General features: G+C 38.8%; 1 protein-coding gene, 1 long non-coding RNA gene and 1 pseudogene across 3 annotated transcripts in view; 2 read left to right on the top strand and 1 right to left on the bottom strand.

The window, feature by feature from the left end:
* The window catches only part of LOC120243818, a 35,713-nt gene that overhangs the window by 12,998 nt on the left and 3,459 nt on the right, over positions 1-19,256 (top strand). The gene's annotated exons all lie outside the window — the stretch shown is intronic.
* Positions 1,984-2,551, top strand: LOC120243815 (annotated as a pseudogene).
* B2M (beta-2-microglobulin) overlaps positions 17,037-19,256 on the bottom strand; it is a 6,366-nt gene continuing 4,146 nt past the window's right edge. The window contains exons 3-4 of the mRNA XM_039250059.1: positions 18,717-18,744; positions 17,037-17,524 (exon numbers count right to left, since the gene is read on the bottom strand). Of these exons, the coding sequence (XP_039105990.1) occupies positions 18,731-18,744 (14 nt within the window). The 3' untranslated portion in view covers positions 17,037-17,524; positions 18,717-18,730. The remainder of the gene's footprint in view (positions 17,525-18,716; positions 18,745-19,256) is intronic.

Raw genomic sequence — 19,256 nt, 5'->3', positions numbered from 1 at the left:
ATTTATTGAATGAATGATTGATCAAGTAACTGAATAAGCTTTATGATATAAAAATAATCATCCCATTTTATGGATTTGGTGACAAAGAGTCAAGCCAGAGGGCACCTGGGTGGCTCAGTGGGTTAAGCTTCCAAATCTCAACTCAGGTTATGATCTCATGGTTCCTGAGATCGAACTCCACATTTGACTGACTCCTCCCTGACAGCCAGAGCCTTCTTGGAAATCTGTCTCTCATTCTCTTTCTCTGTCACTCCCTACTCACACGTGTGCTCGCTTTCTCTCTCTCTCTCTCTCTCAAAATAAATACATAAACATTAAAAAAAAAAGTCAAGCCAGTAATAACTATTTCTTCCATTTCTTTTGTGGAATTAGGATTCAAACTCAGATCTGAGTTCAATGGCATTCACACTTTTTTTTTTTTTTAAGAGAGAGAGAGAGAGAGCATGGGCCGGGGAGAGGGAGAAAGAGAGAGAGAGACAGAGAGAGTCTTAAGCAGACACCTCACTCACCATGGAGCCTGATGAAAAGATTGATTCTAAGACCCCAGGGTCATGACTTGAGCTAAAATCAAGAATTGGACATTCAACCAACTGAGCTACCCAGGCACCCCGAAACTTTGAATTTTTTAAAAAATACTTATTTTTGGGAGAATACAAACAAGGGAAGGTCAGGGAGAGGGGGACAGAGGATCTCAAATGGATTCTATGCTGACAGGCTGACAGCAATGAGCCCTAAATGGGGCTCAAATGTCATAAACCACAAGATCATGATCTGAGCCAAAGTCAGACGGTCAACCAACTGAGCCACCCAGGTGTTACAAAACTTTGAACTTTCAATGGAAGTTTGGGACTGCAGTGTTGTGGGCCCTGCAGAGAAAGTTAACAGGAAACTTGCAGTAGCAGACTGATGCCTCACCCAGACTCAATGAGTCCATACCCAGCTTTTTCATATCTTGCTGCTAACAGCTATCACCTGCACGTTATCCTAGCCCTGCAGATTACCATCAGGCACTAGAGTGAGCTGGAAGTACCTGGGAGTTTAATGTTTCATCCCACTACACACTCTATAGCTTATATCCAAAGATAGGCTCATGTGAGCTACCAAAGCCCAGTTCCTTTGCTTCAAGGAAGAACTAACTTTGAGGGGTGTTCTTTTGTTCTAGAGCTCCCATGGGACCAGGCTGAGTGTGTAATTTCTGAAATCACCCTTCACTTGGCTTCTTCCCATTCCCTATCTATCCTCACTTCCTCTCTGCACCACGCCCTTAATGCTTATTGGTTTCTCCTAGAAGCCCTTTCTTTATAAGTCACAGCATCCAAATTCTGGTTTCAGGGCATGCTTCTGCAAGAACTCAATCTCACATGCTCACTGACTCTTCAGATGGTGCAAATGACATGCACACTTTCAGACAGCAAGGATACCTAGAAAGCCCTTTGAGATAGCACTATGGCATTGTGTAGCAGCAAGAGTCCTCTGTTTTTACTGTGAAAACAGTAAAAAAAGGAAGTGGCCCAAGGGGGTGGGGAAATCTCACATTACTGTGGTCTTCAGTTAGGCCTGTGCTATAAAGATAGAAATACCTCCTTCCTTTCATAGACGTTTAAATCATTTTTGTTTTGAAGGACGAAAGTGGACAAATAACTCTGAATCCAACTAATGAGAGAAGATGTATGAAATTTAGTGCATAGTAAATGCTTGATACATGATTAAACTTTTTTTTAAATTCTATTTACCAGGGGTTTTTTTCTATCAGTCCTCCTTATAGCTTTCCAAAGCATCCAGATTGTTTTTAATCCTTGAAGCTTCCAATAAAAATACTCACAGATACTTTATTTCTCTTAAAATATCTAGGACCCAAATTGGTTAGTTTTCAATTTTTTTCTAAAAGCCTAGAGTCCAAGGAGACAATATATCACCAAGCTTGGCGAAGGGCGGGGAATCCCAGGATAGTGAGCCAGCTCAGAGGTGTTTACAGCAGCTGTCATGGTTCTTGCCCTAAACTACACTGTCGCTGTGTCCCAGAACATGCGCATCTGCAAGAACGGGGGTGTGCTGTAGCCCCCGCTTAGGAATGAATTCAGGTACAGTATTTCCAAAGAATGACCGCATCTTCCTCATAGAACATAAACAAAATTTAGTGATTATGAGTAGGAAGAATAGTTCTCTATTCCTAGGAAGAATCGACCTTAAAAGGAAAGAATTAATTTAGTTCTCGGTTGAGACCTTACGGAACCTCCCCAAGAAGCTCATTTTTCTTGCCAAAAATCTGGATGATGCCTTAAAAGTTATTGAGCAATCAGAATTAGCATATAAAGTGGACATGGTTTGGATCGTGGGAGGCAGTTCGGTTTATAAGGAAACCATGAAGAAGCCAGGCCACCTTAGAATATTTGTGACAAGGATTATGCAGGAATTTGAAAGTGACACATTTTTTCCAGACATTGATTTGGAAAAATATAAACTTCCCCCAGTATACCCAGGTGTTCTTTCTGATGTCCAGGAGGAGAAAGACATTAAGTACAAATTTGAGGTATATGAAAAGAATGATTAATGTGGAGGTGTTTTCTAATTTATTTCAAGTTGTTCCCCCTCCCTCCAAACAATTACATGTTTTCATATTAGAAAAAAAGACTTTTGTTGACTTGAGGTCAGTGGATAATTATTTCTAAGCAATGAATTTTTATGAATTAATCTTAATTAGACTATAGTTAAGATCAATCTTAACTACACCATATCAGATACCATTTGTGAAGCATTTCTTGCTACAACTGTAAGATGCCCATCAAGGTCCAGCACCTGCCTAAGGTAGCATATCCACCAAGAGCCAAAGTGAGAAAGTTCTCTGATCACATGAGTTGAAAGCAGGACCTATAGAGATAGGACTAGAGAGATTTGTCCAATGGTCAGAAATGAATTATAAACAGAAGAGCAAGAACTCAGATATTAAAAGACAATTAGATCAAAGTAAGGACTATGAATTCTCTATGCATATCACAATTCTGAAAAAAGTTCTGTTCACTCAGACAGGGAACTAGCAAGTTGAGAACTCCGGTATATTCTGGAGGGATAGTAAAGACGCCAATAGGACACTACCTTTTTGAAGGTTAAAGAGAAGGTCTGAGACCTCTAAAATCTCTGTTTTGATGTTCAGTGAGATTCCATGGGATATTATGATGATAGAAGATAGGCTGTTCTTTACCAGAAAGTTGACCTAAACACAACCATTTGGCTAAAATTAGAAATTGAAAAGGTGAATTGAAAATAGATAATGCTAGAAACCAAAATTATGAAGTTGGAAATTAAACTTCACTGAATTAGAAAATAAAATTAAGGGGAAAAAAAAGCCTAGAAGCCAAGGGTCCAAAGAGAGATAAAGCTAATTTTTTCCCCTAAGACCTTAATGGCTACATCACAGACAAAATATTTATTTTCTTAAGGAAAGAACTTGAATTTTTCCTCAAGAGTTTAGTGTATAAGAAATAAAGTAAAAAGCAACAGCCCAAAGATACTGGGAGAGTGATTGTACACAAAAACTAGAAAAGATAACATTTGCCAGTTCCTATATTGTCTCCATTTATGCCATGTTTTCACTAGGGATAATGAAAAAAATGAGATATAACAATTTTTATTTTAAAATTTCTTAAATTAAACATCATAATAATGACAATGACCATTTCCTAATGTTTTATTTCTTTTAACATTATCAAAGTATAATTTGCAAAACTGGACATGAAAGTAAATTATATTTTTCCAAAGCAATGTTCTTGGGAAGATATACACCCAGTACAATGCTGGTTTTCCTTTTTTGTTTTTAAATTCCAGTATAATTAACATACAATGTTATATTAGTTTCAGGAGTACAGTATAGTGATTTGACAATCCTGTACATTACTCAGTGCTCATCACAATAAATGTACTCTTAATCCCCTTCACCTATTTCACCCACCTCCCACCCACCAGTTTATTCTCTCTAGTTAAGAGTCTGTTTTTGGTTTGTTTCTTTTTTTCTTTGTTAATTTGTTTTGTTTCTTAAATTCTACATATGAGTGAAATCGTATGGTATTTGTCTTTCTCTGACTGACTTCTTTTACTTAGCTTTATACCCTTTAGATCTATCCATGTTGTTGCAAATGGCAAGATTTCATTCTAGTTTTTGTCTAAGTAGTATTCTATTATATACATACCACCAATTCTTTATCCATTCATCTATTGTGAATATATGGTCTGCTCCCATAATTTGGCTATTGTAAATAAACATGGGGGCACATTTATCCCTACAAATTAGTGTTTTTGTATTCTTTGGGTAAATGCCCAGTAGTGGAATTACTGGATCATATAATAATTCTATTTTTAACTTTTTGAAGAACGTCCATACTGCTTCCCACAGTAGCTGCACCAGCTTGTATTCTCACCAACAGTACACAAATATCCCTTTTTCTCCACATCCTGGCCAACACTGTTGGTTCTTGCATTTTTGATTTTAGCCATTCTGATAGGTGTGAAGTGATATCTCATTGTGGTTTTGATTTGCATTTCCCTGATAATGAGTGATGTAGAGCATCTTTTCATGTCTGTTTGACATTGTATGTCTTCTTTCAAGAAATGTCTGTTCATGTCTTCTGCCCAATTTTAATTGGATTATTTGTCTTTTTGTGTGATGAGTTGTATAAATTCTTTATATATTTTGGATATTAACTCTTTATTGGATATATTATTTACAAATATCTTCTCCTATTCAGTAGGTTAGGTTATCTTTTAGTTTTGTTGGTTGTTTCCATAGCTGTGCAGAAGTTTTTATTTTGATGAAGTCCCAATAGTTTGTTTTTGTTTCCCTTGCCTCAGGAGACATATGAAGAAAGATGTTATGGCTGATGTCAGAGAAATTACTGCATATCCTCTCTTCTAGGATTTTTATAGTTTCAGGTCTCACATTTAGGTCCTTAATCTGTTTTGAGTTTATTTTTGTGTATGGTGTAAGAAAATGGTCCAGTTGTATTATTTTCATGGAGCTGTCTGGTTTTCCCAACACCATTTGAAAAGACTGTCTTTTTCCCATTGCATATTCTTGCCTTCCTTGTCATAGATTAATTGACCATGTAAATGTGAATTTATTTCTGGGCTCTGTATTCAGTTCCACTGAAATATTGTGCCAGTTCATACTGTTTTGATTACTACAGCTTTGTAGTATATCTTGAAATCTGGGGTTGTGATACCTCCAATTTTGTTCTTCTTTCTCAAGATTTCTCTCACTATTTAGGGTCTTGTGTGGCTCCATACAAATTTGAGAATAATTTGCTCTAGTTCTATGATAAATTCTGTTGTTATTTTGATAGGAATTACAGTAAATCTGTAGATTGCTTTTGATGGTTTGGACATTTTAACAATATTTTTTCTCCCAATCCATGAACATGGAATATCTTTCCATTTATTTATGTCATCTTCAGTTTCAACAATGACCTTTTTTTTTTTTTTAATAAAAATCTCCTGAAAATCTAACCAGGCCAATTGAATAGTGATAAGTGATCATTTCTGGGTGGTGAGACTAACAAGACTTTTTTTTCTTTTCTGCCTATATAAACATCTTATTTTTTAAAACAATGAGCTATTTTTTGAAACAATTTATACAAAAGCTGTAAAAATTCAAATCATATAGAAGTATGTAGAATGATATATTTTTTTAAAGTCTACTTTCAATTGTTCTGGACTTTTGGGAAAGATGGTTAAGTAGGAGGACCCTAAACTCACCTTGTCCCATGGACACAACTATAGATAACACCCACATCAGTGTAAATAACCAAGAAAATGACCTAAAGACTGGCAAAACAAACTCTACAAATAAACGGAGAGAGGCCACAATGAAGAAGTTAGGAAGGGCAGAGAAGCAGTGGGGAGCTAAACCCTGAATCTCTGGAGGGAGACTCCCCCTGGTTGCTGGAGGTAGAAAGCTGTGGGTGTGTGAGGGGAGAAAAACAGACTGTCACACCGAGGAGGCTGCATGAGGAAGAGGAATCCTCATAACATTTGGCTTTGAAAACCAGAGGGGCTGGCTCTGGAAAACAGTGTGGAGGTTCCTCAGGAAACTAACAATAGAACTCCCCTATGACCCAGCAATAGCACTGCTAGGAATTTACCCAAGGGATACAGACATGCTGAGGCATAGGAGCACATGTACCCCAATGTTCATAGCAGCACTCTCCACAATAGCTAAAACATGGAAAGAGCCTAAGTGTCCATCAACAGATGAATGGATCAAGAAGATGTGGTTTATCTATACCATGGAATACTACATGGCAATGAGAAACAATGAAATCTGGCCATGTGTAGCAACATGGATGGACCTTGAGGGTGTTATGCTGAGCGAAATAAGTCAGGCAGAGAAGGACAAATATCATATGTTTGCACGTATAGGAGGATTAGGAGGAACTTGACGGAGGAACAAGGGGGAGAAGAAGGGCGGAAATGGTGGGGGAAAGGGAGAGAGGCAAACCATGAGAGACTCTTGAATGCTGACAAAAACTGAGGACTGATGGATGTGGGGGGGAGGGGGGGATGGGCATGGAGGAGGGCACTTTGGGGATGAGCACTGAGTGTTATGTGGAAACTAATTTGACAATAAACTATTTGTAAAAAAAAAAAAAAAAAAGAAAACCAGAGGGGCTGGATTTTGTGAGTTCTTACAACCACCATGACTTAAAGCCTAGAACTTTAAAAATCAGCAGTCCTGAGGAGAGCCAGGAGATCAAAAGGAAACTGAGTCTGTGCCCTTAAAGAGATAGCACAACAAATAGCCCTAGAGATACAGCATAGAAGCCGCTAGCAGAAAACCTCTTGGGGCATATGGGAGGGAGAATTATTTACTAAATCTTTAAGTTTGGTGAAGAACTTCTCCAGGAAGTCCCTCCCCCACCCCCCAGCATAAACACAGGGCCCACTGCGGAAACCAGCACAGCTGTTAGTTTTCACTACCTAACTGCATATGCCACACCCTGTGCCCTCCAGCTGGGCCTGCCTCAGCCTTAGAGCTGTGGGTCCCCTCCCCTGGAAGACCAGTGCACACCTTGCCAACACTGTGTATCCAGACAGTGCACTTTGTAGGGCCTTATTCCTGGCAGTGACAGTGGCAGGTTATCTCCCACAGAGGACGTGTGCACCTTATTAAAACTGCTTGCCTCAGCTGGCTCCAGTCTTTGCAGCAGAGCACATCTCCTCTGGGAAAGGACCAGCAGAACAACTTGTGGGCCTGTGGCCCCCACCTGCATATGCTTTGTGGAGTAGCCCCCACCAGCCCTGGTCTCTGTGGCAACTGCTCATCCACTGTGGAAAAGGATCAGCATCATCTTGTTAAAAGTGTGTGCCCTGCCCACTACTTTCAAGAACAAGAGACACAGCTGACTTTCCTACCACACAGAAGCAGACAAAGAGAGTTAGACAAAATGAGACGACAGATCTCATCACAGATGAAAGAACAGGACAAAATTACAGCAAAAGACCTAAATGAAATGGAGAGAAGTAATGCGCTTGATAGAGAATTTAAAGTAATGATCATAAAGACACTCACTGGACTCGAGAAAAGACTGGAGAACAGCATGCGACCCTTAACAAACAGATTAAAAAGAACCAATCAGAGATAAAGAACACAATAATTGAAATAAAAAGTATACTAGGGTCGCCTGGGTGGCTCAGTCGATTAAGCATCTGACTCTTGATTTCAGCTCTGGTCACAATCTCAGGGTTCGTGAACTTGAGCCTTGCGTGGAGGCCCATCATGGAGGCTGCATGGAATTCTGTTTCCCTCTCTCTCTCTGCTTCTTCCCCACTCACTCTCTTTCTCTCTCTCAAAATAAATAAATAAACATTAAAAAATTTTTAAATACGCTAGATGGAATAAATAACAGGTTATAAGTAGCAGAAGAATGAATCAGCAATCTGGAGGACAGAATAACAGGAAGTAATTAAGCTGAGCAAGTGAGAGAAGAAAAATTATGCAAAATTAGAATAGACTTGGGGAACTCGGTAACTTCATCAACTGAAATAACATTCACATTAGGGATCCCAGAGAAGAAGAGTGAGAAAAGGGGGAAGAAAATTTATTTGAAGAAATAATAGCTAAAAACTTCCCAAATCTGGGGCAGGAAACAGAAATGTGGGTCCAAGTAGGCACAGAAATCTCCCAACAAAATATCAAAAAGCAGTGATAAAGAATCTTAAAAGCAGCAAGAGAAAAGAAAACACATACAATGGAAACCCCAGAAGGCTATCAGCAGATTATTCAACAGAAACTTAGCAGGTCAGAAATGAGTGGGTGTAATATATATTTAAAGTGCTGAATGGGAAAAACCCACAGTTCAAGTGTCTAACTGATAAATGAAAGGATAAAGAAGAGAGGTATGTATATATATACAATGGAATGTTATTCAGCCAAAAAAGGATGAAATCTTGCCAGTTGCAACAACACGGATGGATCTAGAAGAGTGCAATGCTAACTAAATAAGCCAGTCAGAGAAAGACAAATACCATATGATTTCATTCCTATGTTGAATTTAAGAAACAAAACAAAGAAAAAAGACACAAACCAAAAAACAGACTTTTTTTTTTTTTAATTTATTTCTGAGAGACAGAGACACCGTGAGCTGGGGAGGGTCAGAGAGAGAGGGAAATACAGAATCTGAAACAGGCTCCAGGCTCCGAGCTGTCAGCACAGAGCCAGACGCCGGGCTCAAACCACGAACTGTGAGATCATGACCTGAGCCGAAGTTGGATGCTCAACCAACTGAGCCACCCTGGCGACCCCCAAAAACAGACTCTTAACTAGAGAGAGCAAACTGATGGTTACCAGAGGGAAGAGGGAATGGGTGAGATAGGTGAAGGTTATTAAAATACAGTATTCAGAGTACCTGGGTGGCTCAGTTGGTTGAGCGTCTGACTTCTGACTTCGGCTCAGGTCCTGATCTCACAGCTTGTGAGCTCAAGCTCCCATGTTGGGCTCTGTGTTGACAGCTCAGAGCCTGGAGCCTGCTTCAGATTCTGTTTTCCTCTCTCTCTCTGACCTTCCCCGCTTGTGCTCTGTCTCTGTCTCTTTCTTTCTCAAAAATAACTTTATTTTTTTAATATTAACATTAAATTTTAAACATTAAAAAATTTTAATAAAAGTACAGTTATCTTGATGAGCACTAACTTAATATATGGAATTGTTGAATCTCTGTATTGTATACCTGGAATGAATATAACACTGTATGTTAACCACACTGAAATTAAAATTTTTTAAAAATAAAAATAAAAAGTCTACTTTTATCTTACTCCTGCCATTTTAGGCCCTGCCTATTGTTAAGAGGTTACTGAATATATTTCTGGACCTTTTCCTGTGGGCGAATCCGCTTAAAAAGGTTGAGAAAAAAATTTTTAAGGCTGTTTAAAAATATAAAAAATGGGAGTGCCTGGGTCTGTTAAGTGTCTGCCTTCGGCTCAGGTCATGATTCCATGTTTCATGAGTTTGAGCCCTGCATCAGGCTCTCTACTTTCCACACAGAGCCTGCTTCAGATCCTTGCCTCCCCCCCATCCCCACCCCCACCGCCTCTTCTCTGCTTGCACATGTGTGCTCTCTTTCTTTCAAAAATACATAAATAAATAAATTTAAAAGTAGATAGATAGATCCATCAGAGGCACCACCTCAGCTTGGAACGCCTGAGATAGGCAAATGCTGATGTTCTGAACAAGGGGGGAGCAGGATTACGGCCCCAGCTGCCAAGCTCTGATCACCATTCTTGGAGAATATTACACACAAACCACTAAGCTACAGTCACAGCCTTGTCTCGATGTTCCTTGTAGGTCTTTGGGTAAACAGAGAAGTTCCAGGTTAAAATTGCTGAATTCTAACTTACATTTCTGTATTTCTTTGAACTCTCTTGTGCTTGCTTCGGTAGCACATATACTAAAATTGGACTCTTTTTCAGATGTTTTTCCCTACCTGACCTTGGTGAATTGCCTTAATCCATGGCTCCCACCTGAGCTTTTTCGCACTGTCATTTGCTTTGGTCATTTAAGGTATGGGATCCTCTTGGGCTGTCCCTGCAGGTCTAAAACCTGCATCATATCATGTGCCGTCTTTCTCTGGTTTCTTGGGCCCTTCTAAACTTTTCTGCAAGGGAGAATTATAAGAAAATGCAAGAGAACTATTTAATAAAAATTGAAATTTTTAAAAAGCCATTATATGAAATGGAGAGTAATGGGTACACACTAAAAGAAACCAGTGAGGTCCAAAAGGTAGTAATCTCTGTCATAAGAGATTACAGGGGGGAGCCTGGGTGGCTGAGTCTGTTAAGCATCTGACTTCAGCTCAGGTCATGATCTCATGATCTGTGGGTTGAAGCCCCACATCAGGCTCTGCACTGACAGCTCAGAGCCTGAAGCCTGCTTCATATTCTGTGTCTCCCTCTCTCTCTTCCCCTGCCTTTCTCAGACTCTGTCTCTGTCTCTCAAAAAAGAATAAATGTTAAAGAAAAAAAAGAGATATCAGGGGTTTACAATATTTTTTATTTTCATTATTTGATGAAGAGGAGGGCAATTTTAGAACAATTCTAAAATCAGATTTTTGTTTTTTGAGAAAAAATTATATATCAATTAGTCAAATGATTCTTCAAATGATTAATTTGTTGCTTCTTGGACCTTTTAACTAACATGGTCTGTAATGACATAGTCTCCCTTTGTCTTGGAAGAGCAGGGGAGTTTTGTAGATTCCATCTGCTTTTCATTTGGCCAGGTCATGGTAGGTGGTGGCTGGCTCAGCTGCTACATTCCCCAGCATTCCGAAGGGCATGACACAGACCTCACTGTGGGCCATGGTGAGCAACAGGAGGGAAACGCCACTGCTTAGGGTCTGAGAAACCCTTCTGCTCCTCCACTCCTATTCCACCCCACAAATCCCTCACCTCATATATACATGTAAGGTTTCAGAAAAATGCCAACCGATACTGAAGGAAAAATGGCTTTTAGCAAATTGATTTTTCAACAGACTAGTCAGCTTCCTCTTCTTTATTTACCCTTCTCCCATGCCACAACAATCAGGGCATCCCTTTCCAGACTCTTTCTGTGCATGGTACCAATATGTAACACGTGGGTTTTTTCATGGCTTACAATGTGTATTTTCTAAAAAGTACTTTTTTGTTTCAACGATATAGCATGTGTATTCTTCCATGTCAGTTTATAAGATATAATTCTTTATTACTGACATTGAGACTTTTCTGCTTAATTTGCATTGCAGTTATATTTAATAAACTTAATTAAGGTCTGATATTCCTCCTCTTTGATCAATCTCTTCTGAAGTTAGAGACTAAGGCATGCTCCAAAGGAGCATTACATTGGACCATCAGCAGCAAAGCAGCATTTCACAAAATAGTTCTGTTGAATGACATGGAAAATAAGTGCTTTATCAGCAAAGGAAACAACCCACAAAACTAATAGGCAACCAACAGAATGGGAGAAGATAGTTGCAAATGACATATCAGATAAAGGGTTAATAACCAGAATCTATAAGGAACTCACCAAACTTCACACCCGAAAAACAAACAACCCAGTGAAGAAATGGGCAGAAAATATGAACAGACACTTCTCCAAAGAGGATATCCAGATGGCCAACAGACACATGAAACGATGCTCAGCATCCCTTCTCATCAGGGAAATACAAATCAAAACCACACTGAGATACCACCTCACACCAGTCAGAGTGGCTAAAATGAGCAAATCAGAGAACTCTAGATGCTGGCAAGGATGTGGAGAAACGGGCACCCTCCTACACTGTTGGCAGGAATGTAAACTGGTACAGCCCCTCTGGAAAACAGTGTGGAGGTTCCTAAGGAAACTAACAATAGAACTCCCCTAGGATCCAGCAATAGCACTGCTAGGAATTTACCCAAGGGATACAGACATGCTGAGGCATAGGAGCACATGTACCCCAATGTTCATAGTAGCACTCTCAACAATAGCTAAAACATGGAAAGAGCCTAAGTGTCCATCAACGGATGAATGGTTCAAGAAGATGTAGTTTATCTATACCATGGAATACTACATGGCAATGAGAAACAATGAAATCTGGCCATGTGTAGCAACATGGATGGACCTTGAGGGTGTTCTGCTGAGCGAAATAAGTCAGGCAGAGAAGGACAAATATCATATGTTTACACGTATAGGAGGATTAGGAGGAACTTGACAGAGGAACAAGGGGGAGAAGAAGGGGGGAAATGGTGGGGGAAAGGGAGAGAGGCAGGCCATGAGAGACTCTTGAATGCTGACAAAAACTGAGGACTGATGGATGTGGGGGGGAGGAGGGATGGGCATGGAGGAGGGCACTTGTGGGGATGAGCACTGAGTGTTATGTGTAAACTAATTTGACAATAAACTATTTGTAAAAAAAATAAAAAAATAAAAAATAAAAAAATAAAAAAAAGAAAGAAAATAAGGGCTTTATGACTTAACACAATAGAGCTAAACCCTAGCTGCCCATTAGACCTATCTAGAGATATTTACAAACAATACTGTGAAAACTTATGTCCACACAAAAACCTACACATGATGTTTATAGCAGCTTTGTTTATAATTACCAAAATTTGGGGGGCATCTGGCTCAGGTCATGATCTCACAGTTCATAGGTTCAAGCCCCGCATCAGGGGCTTATGATTTTGATTCGGATTTTGTGTCTCCCTCTCTCTCTCTGCCCCTCCCTGGCTCACACTGTCTCTCAAAAATTAAAAAAAAAATTTTTTTTAATTATAATTACCAATATTTGAAAGCTACCAAGATGTCTTTCAGTAGGTGAATGGATAAACAGACTATGGTACATCCAGACAATGGGATTTTATTCAATGCTAAAAAAAAAAAAAAAAAGAGCTATTAACTCATGAAAAGACATGGAGGAAACTTAATTGCATATTACTAAATGAAAGAAGCTGATCTGAGAAGATTACATGCTGTATGATTACAACTTTATGATATTCTGCATAAGGCCAAACTATGGAGACAGTAAAAAGGATCATTTGGTTGTCAGCGATTGGAGGGCAGAAGGAGGTGGATGGGATGAATGAAAAGGCAAATCACAAACTATTTTTAGGGCAGTGAAATAAATACTGACAACATAATGATAGATACATGTCATTATATATTTGTCCACACCCATAGAACATACAACACCAAGAGGGAACCATAAGGTAAACTATGAACCTTGGTGATTTTACTATGTCAGTGTAGGTGTGTGTGTGTTGGGGGGGGGGGGCGCGTTGATAATAGAGGAGGCTCTGCCCGTGTGAGACTAGGGGAAATAGGTATATGGGAAATCTCCGTATCTTCCCCTCACTTTTGCTATGAACCCAAACTACTCTAAAAAGGAGATTAAAAAAAAAAGAAGTATAGTTGATATACAATGTAATTATCATTATTAACATCATTATGTTAATAATTCAACAATCATATACATTATGCAATTCTTGCCACAATAAGTGTAGTTAACATCTATCACCATACAAAGTTACTACATTATTATTGACTATATTTTCTATGGTGTGTATTTCATCCCAATGATTTACTAATTTTATAGCTGGAAGTATAATCCCCTTAATCCCCTAACCCTATTTTGTCTAACCTTCCATCTCCCTTTCCTCTGGCAACCACCAGTTTGTTCTCGGTTTTATGAGTCTTTTTTAGTTTCTGTTTGTTTTTAAATTCCACATATAAGTGAAAGTATGGTTTTAGTCTTTCTCTGTCTGACTTATTTCACTTAGCATAATACTCTCTAAGTCTACCCATGTTGTTGCAAGTGATGGCATTTCATTCTTTTTTATGGCTGAGTTTCTATGTAGATGTATATATGTATATATACACACATAACACCATACCTTCTTTATCCATTCATCTATGGACAGACAGGTTGCCTTTATAAATTGGCTATTGTAAGTAATGCTGCAATAAACATAGGGATGCATATAATTTTTTAATTAGTGTTTTAATATTCTTTGGGTAAATGCCCAGCAGTGGTACTATTGGATTGTATGGTATTTCTATTTTTAATTTTTGATGTTTATTTATTTAGTTTGAGAGAGAGAGAGTGCAATGCAGGGGTACAGAGAGAGAGAGTGAGGAAGAGAGTGGGGGGGAGAGAGAGAGAGTGAGGAAGAGAGTGGGGGGGAGAGAGAGAGAGAGAGAGAGAGAGAGAGAGAGAGACTCTCAAGCAGGTTCCACCCTGAGCATGGAGCTCAACGAAGGCCTCAGTCTCATGACTGAGAGACCACAACCTGAGCAGATATCACCTGAGCAGATATGAAGAGTTGGACACTCCACCAACTAAGCCCCCCAGATGCCCCTATTTTTAATTTTTTGAAGAATCTCCACACTGTTTTCCACAGTGCTGCACTAAGTTACATTCCTACTAACAGTGCATGAGGGTTTCCTTTTCTCCACATCCTTACCATCACTTGTTACTTGTCTTTTTGACAATAGCCATTCTAACTGATACGAAATAACATCTCATTGTGGTTTTGATTTGCATTTCCCTGATTAGTGATGTTGAACATCTTCTCATGTGTCTATTGGTCAACCGTATGTCTTTCTTTGGAAAGTGTTTATTTAGGTCCTCTGCCCATTTTAAAATCAGGTTTTGGGGTGTGTGTGTGTGTGTGTGTGTGTGTGTGTGTGTTGGTGTTCAGTTGTATAAGTTCTTTATATATTTTGGATATTAACCTCTTATCAGACATTGTTTGCAAATATCTTCTCTCATTCAGTAGTTTGCCTTTTTGTTTTGTTGATGATTTCTTTCGTTGTGCAAAAGCTTTTTAGTTGGATATAATCCCAATTGCTTATTTTCGCTTTTGTTTCCCTTGCCTGAGGAGACAGATCTAGAAAAATATTGCTGGGGTCAATGCTTAAAAGAAAACTGCTTATGTTTTCTTTTAGGAATTTTATGGTTTCAAGTCTCACATTTTGGTCTTTAATCCATTTTGAGTATATTTTTGTGTGTGGTTTAAGAAAGTGGCCCAGTTTTCCCACCAATTATTGAAAAGACTCTTTTCCCCATTGTATATTCTCACTTCCTTTGTCATAGATTAATTGACCACATAAATATGGGTTTATGTCTGGGCTCTCTATCCTGTTCCATTGATCTATGTGCCTATTTTTGTGCCAGTACCATACTGTTGTAATTACTACAGCTTTATAGTATATCTTGAAATCTGGGATGGTGACATCACCAATTTTGTTCTTTCTCAAGGTTACTCTGGCTATTTGAGGTCTTTTGTGGTTCCATACACATTTGAGGATTTTTGTTCTTGTTCTATGAAAAATGCCATTGGTATTTTGATAGGGGATTGCATTGACTCTGTGGGTTGCTCTAGGCAATATGGACACTTCAACAATGTTAATTCTTCTCATCTGAGAGCATGGTATGTCTTCCATTTGTGTTTTCTTTGATTTTTTTCATCAATGTCTTATAGTTTTCAGAATACAGGTCTTTCACCTCCTTGGTTAAACTTATTCTTAGTATCTTAATTCTTTTTTATGCAATTATAAATGGAATTGTTTTAATTTTTCTTTCTACTTCATTATTAATGAATGGAATATAATGTCTTAATTTTAAAAACAATAACACTGATAATGAGCCTCAGACTTAGAGATTGTGATTTAGTTGGTCTGGATAGAGCCCAGGAAATGTTTGTTGTTGTTGTTGTTTGTTTTTCTTTTTAATAGACTTTTATTTCTTACAGCTAGTATTTTTCTAAGTTTATTTATTTTGAGAGAGAGAGTGAGGCAAGGAGGGGTAGAGAGAAGGGGACAGAGAGAGAATCCCAAACAGGTTCTGCTCTGTCAGCACAGAGCCTGACGCAGTACTTGAACCCATGAACCATGAGATCATGACCTGAGCTGAAACCAAGAGTCAAACGCTTAACTGTCTGAGCCACCCAGACATCCCAGAGCTAGTATTTTTTAAAATAAGTTCCACAGATGATTCTAATGTACATCCAGGATGGAGACGTACCAGTCTAAATCAGTCATCCCTCAATCTGCTCAGCTGAGTTCCTGCAAGTACTTCCCCAGGTACCTTTGCTCTGCTGTTTGGAATTACGCATACCTGTCATACATTCATACTTCCCATAATTTGCCCCCCTGCCTGGAAACCCCAGGTTCCGCTCACCAAACAGGAGAACCACTACCCACCAAGTCTCAGCTCAAACAAATGGTTTCTCTAACACCTATCTAAAGTTTCTTGTTCCCTGAACACATTTTCATACCATGTAATTCTTCAGGCATACCTATCTTATACTCTTCATCAGGATTTTCTTTAGCGTTTATTTTGAGAGCGAGCAGGAGGGGCAGAGAGAGAGGGAGACAGAGGATCTCAAGCAGGTTCAGCGCTGACAGTAGGGAGTCTGATGCAGGGCTCAAACTCACGAATAATGAGATCATGACCTGAGCTGAAGTTGGATGTTTAACTAAACCACCCAGGTGCCCCTTTCAGGACGCTTTTTAGTTGTTTGACTACATATCTGCCCCCTTACTAAACTGAGGCATTTAAAAGCAGTATTGTGTTTTATTCATCTTAGCACTAGTCACTAAGTACTGAGTACTTAGCACTAGCTAACTCTAATTCTTGGTCAAATAAACAAATGCGCAAAGCTGGTCAACATGTATAAACTATCTTTATTTTTCATACAGAGTTTCTCTATTGCTTGCTAAAATATAAAATCCTCCAGATATTTTTGTTCCTTTTTAGAGTCTGCACATTCCTTGTGTCTTGGCTTAAGGAACAGAACACTGACTAAAACTCAGAGGCATGTTTTTTATACCAACAGACCACTGTGTCACCCTAAGTCATTTAATTTCCCTGAGATCACATTCCTTATCTGTAAAATCCAGATCACTGAGGCCCCTTCCACCATGAGCCAAGCCCTATATAAAAATGGTTTACACTCTTCTCCAAGTGACACTTGAAGACTGTTTTCCTGTTTTAAAACAAAGGGATAACAGAGGGAGTAATATATAAGAAACTGATCACATCAAGTTTTTATCATTGTTTTAATTAGTGGAACAAAATCAATAGAAGTCAAATTATATGCAACAATGGCTCCAACATGTAAGAATTAAATAATATTATATAGAAAATGTCTTATCCGCTACAACAGATTTCCAATAATTTGATAATCATCTTTCAAAACATTTCCCAATTCTCAGCAAGGTATGCAAATTGGAAGCTAATTCTAAACATGCATGGCTATATTCTTATTGAGTTTTGAGTGAAGAGACTGAAGAGTTTAGTCTGATAGTGAACATGAGAATTCTCTAAGCTTCCAGTCCTGCCACTACATCTACATGCCTAGACAGGGCAAATATAATGACCAAGTGCCCATGGGAAAATTATTAAGTAGATTATACTTGTATTATCATCAGTATAACTTTATGATTTGTATGCATGAAACATAAAAGCCTATCAGCACTAAAAAGAATTCAGGATTTGGGATTAGTCCAATTTAAATGCACCATCTTCAAAACCTGAAAAAAAGAAAAAAGACTTGTTAGCAAATACATTTATTTTATTTGGATTACAGATCACATCAATATACTTGTCTAACTTCTGCTGTGTAAATGACCGTAAAAGAAATAGCTGCAGACAATTATATAAAGAGCATATCCCATTAATTTATCCTGTTGGTTTTAGAGTTAGGAACCTGACTCTCCCATTTAGTAACTGTGTGACTCTGGGCAGGTCACACAAACTCTGTGATGCTCTCGCAAATCAATTTCCCTGTGCTATAACATGATGGGAAATTTGAATAGGTTTTCAGTACGATGGTACCCTATGGAGTAGAATTTCACTGAAAAGCTGTATTTTCTACCTCTGTATTCCAACCAACAATGCAGAGAAGTCCAATTCCTCCCTCTCTCACACTGCTAGAAGTTTCTGTAGATACATGTATTATAGTATCTTTAATTGCATTATAACAGTCTGTTTCCATATCTTGTATTTAAAAAAAATTTAATGTTTATTTTTTTGAGAGAGAGACAGAGACTGAACATGAGTGGGGAAGGGGCAAAGAGAGAGGGAGACACAGAATCTGAAGCAGGCTTGAGGCTCTGAGCTGTCAGCACAGAGCCTGATGCAGGGCTTGAATTCATGAACCATGAGATCATGACCTGAGCCAAAGTCAGGCGTTTAACCGACTGAACCATCCAGGCACCCCTCCATTTCTCTCCTCTATTGGACTGGAGCCTCTAGAAGGCAAACACAGCACCCACACACTAAGGGTGAACAAGAGAGACTGAAGGAACAGGATGTCTGCAGAATCATGTCACTCCTCTCTTCCGGCTGTATAACAAAGCAACTGCTATGCAAAGGAAGAGAATGGTTCATTTCTGAAGGCCCAGAGATACTCACTGTAGAAGTAGAAGAAGAAAGATCAAATCCTCGCAGGAAATGTAGGTAAACTGGCTGCCTCTACCCTGTTACACCACTCAAACAGCTTCTCTGACTTTGTTTAGAGGGCTAGGAATGCTGGCAGCATTAGACTGGGGCTACACACCTTTCTCATGTCACTCCACAGGAAAAGAAAATGTATTCCCTGTAGGACTCTTTCTTGCCTGCTGGAATGCTATCTTGATTAATGTCTTCCCTATAATGAGGGTTATCTTATTAGAATTGTCATTAGATCCCAGGACAGTGAAACAAGAAAGTATTTTCACCTACCTCCATGATGCTGGCTACTTGTCTCGCTCTATGAAAAAGAAAATGGAGAAAGAAAGACAGTAAGTTTTACTTTTTTTTTTTTTTTTTGCAGTGGTAGCACCAAGATCTTTTTATTTATTTTTTTTTCTCTTTACATCTTTTATTTTATTTTATTTTATTTTTTCCTGTTCAGAGAAGAGTAGGTGAGTCCAAAATGACTCACAACACTCTTTTTTATTTTTTTTTATTTATTTATTTTTTTTTTTACAAATAGTTTATTGTCAAATTAGTTTCCACATAACACTCAGTGCTCATCCCCAAAGTGCCCTCCTCCATGCCCACCCCCCCTCCCCCCCACATCCATCAGTCCTCAGTTTTTGTCAGCATTCAAGAGTCTCTCATGGTTTGCCTCTCTCCCTTTCCCCCACCATTTCCGCCCTTCTTCTCCCCCTTGTTCCTCTGTCAAGTTCCTCCTAATCCTCCTATACGTGCAAACATATGGTATTTGTCCTTCTCTGCCTGACTTATTTCGCTCAGCATAACACCCTCAAGGTCCATCCA

The sequence above is a fragment of the Hyaena hyaena genome, unplaced genomic scaffold (assembly GCF_003009895.1).
Source record: "Hyaena hyaena isolate Hyena2069 unplaced genomic scaffold, ASM300989v1 scaffold_361, whole genome shotgun sequence".
NCBI classification, from domain to species: domain Eukaryota; kingdom Metazoa; phylum Chordata; class Mammalia; order Carnivora; family Hyaenidae; genus Hyaena; species Hyaena hyaena.
Note: the sequence above shows the minus strand (reverse complement) of the source record. Positions and strands in the feature narration are given on the sequence as shown.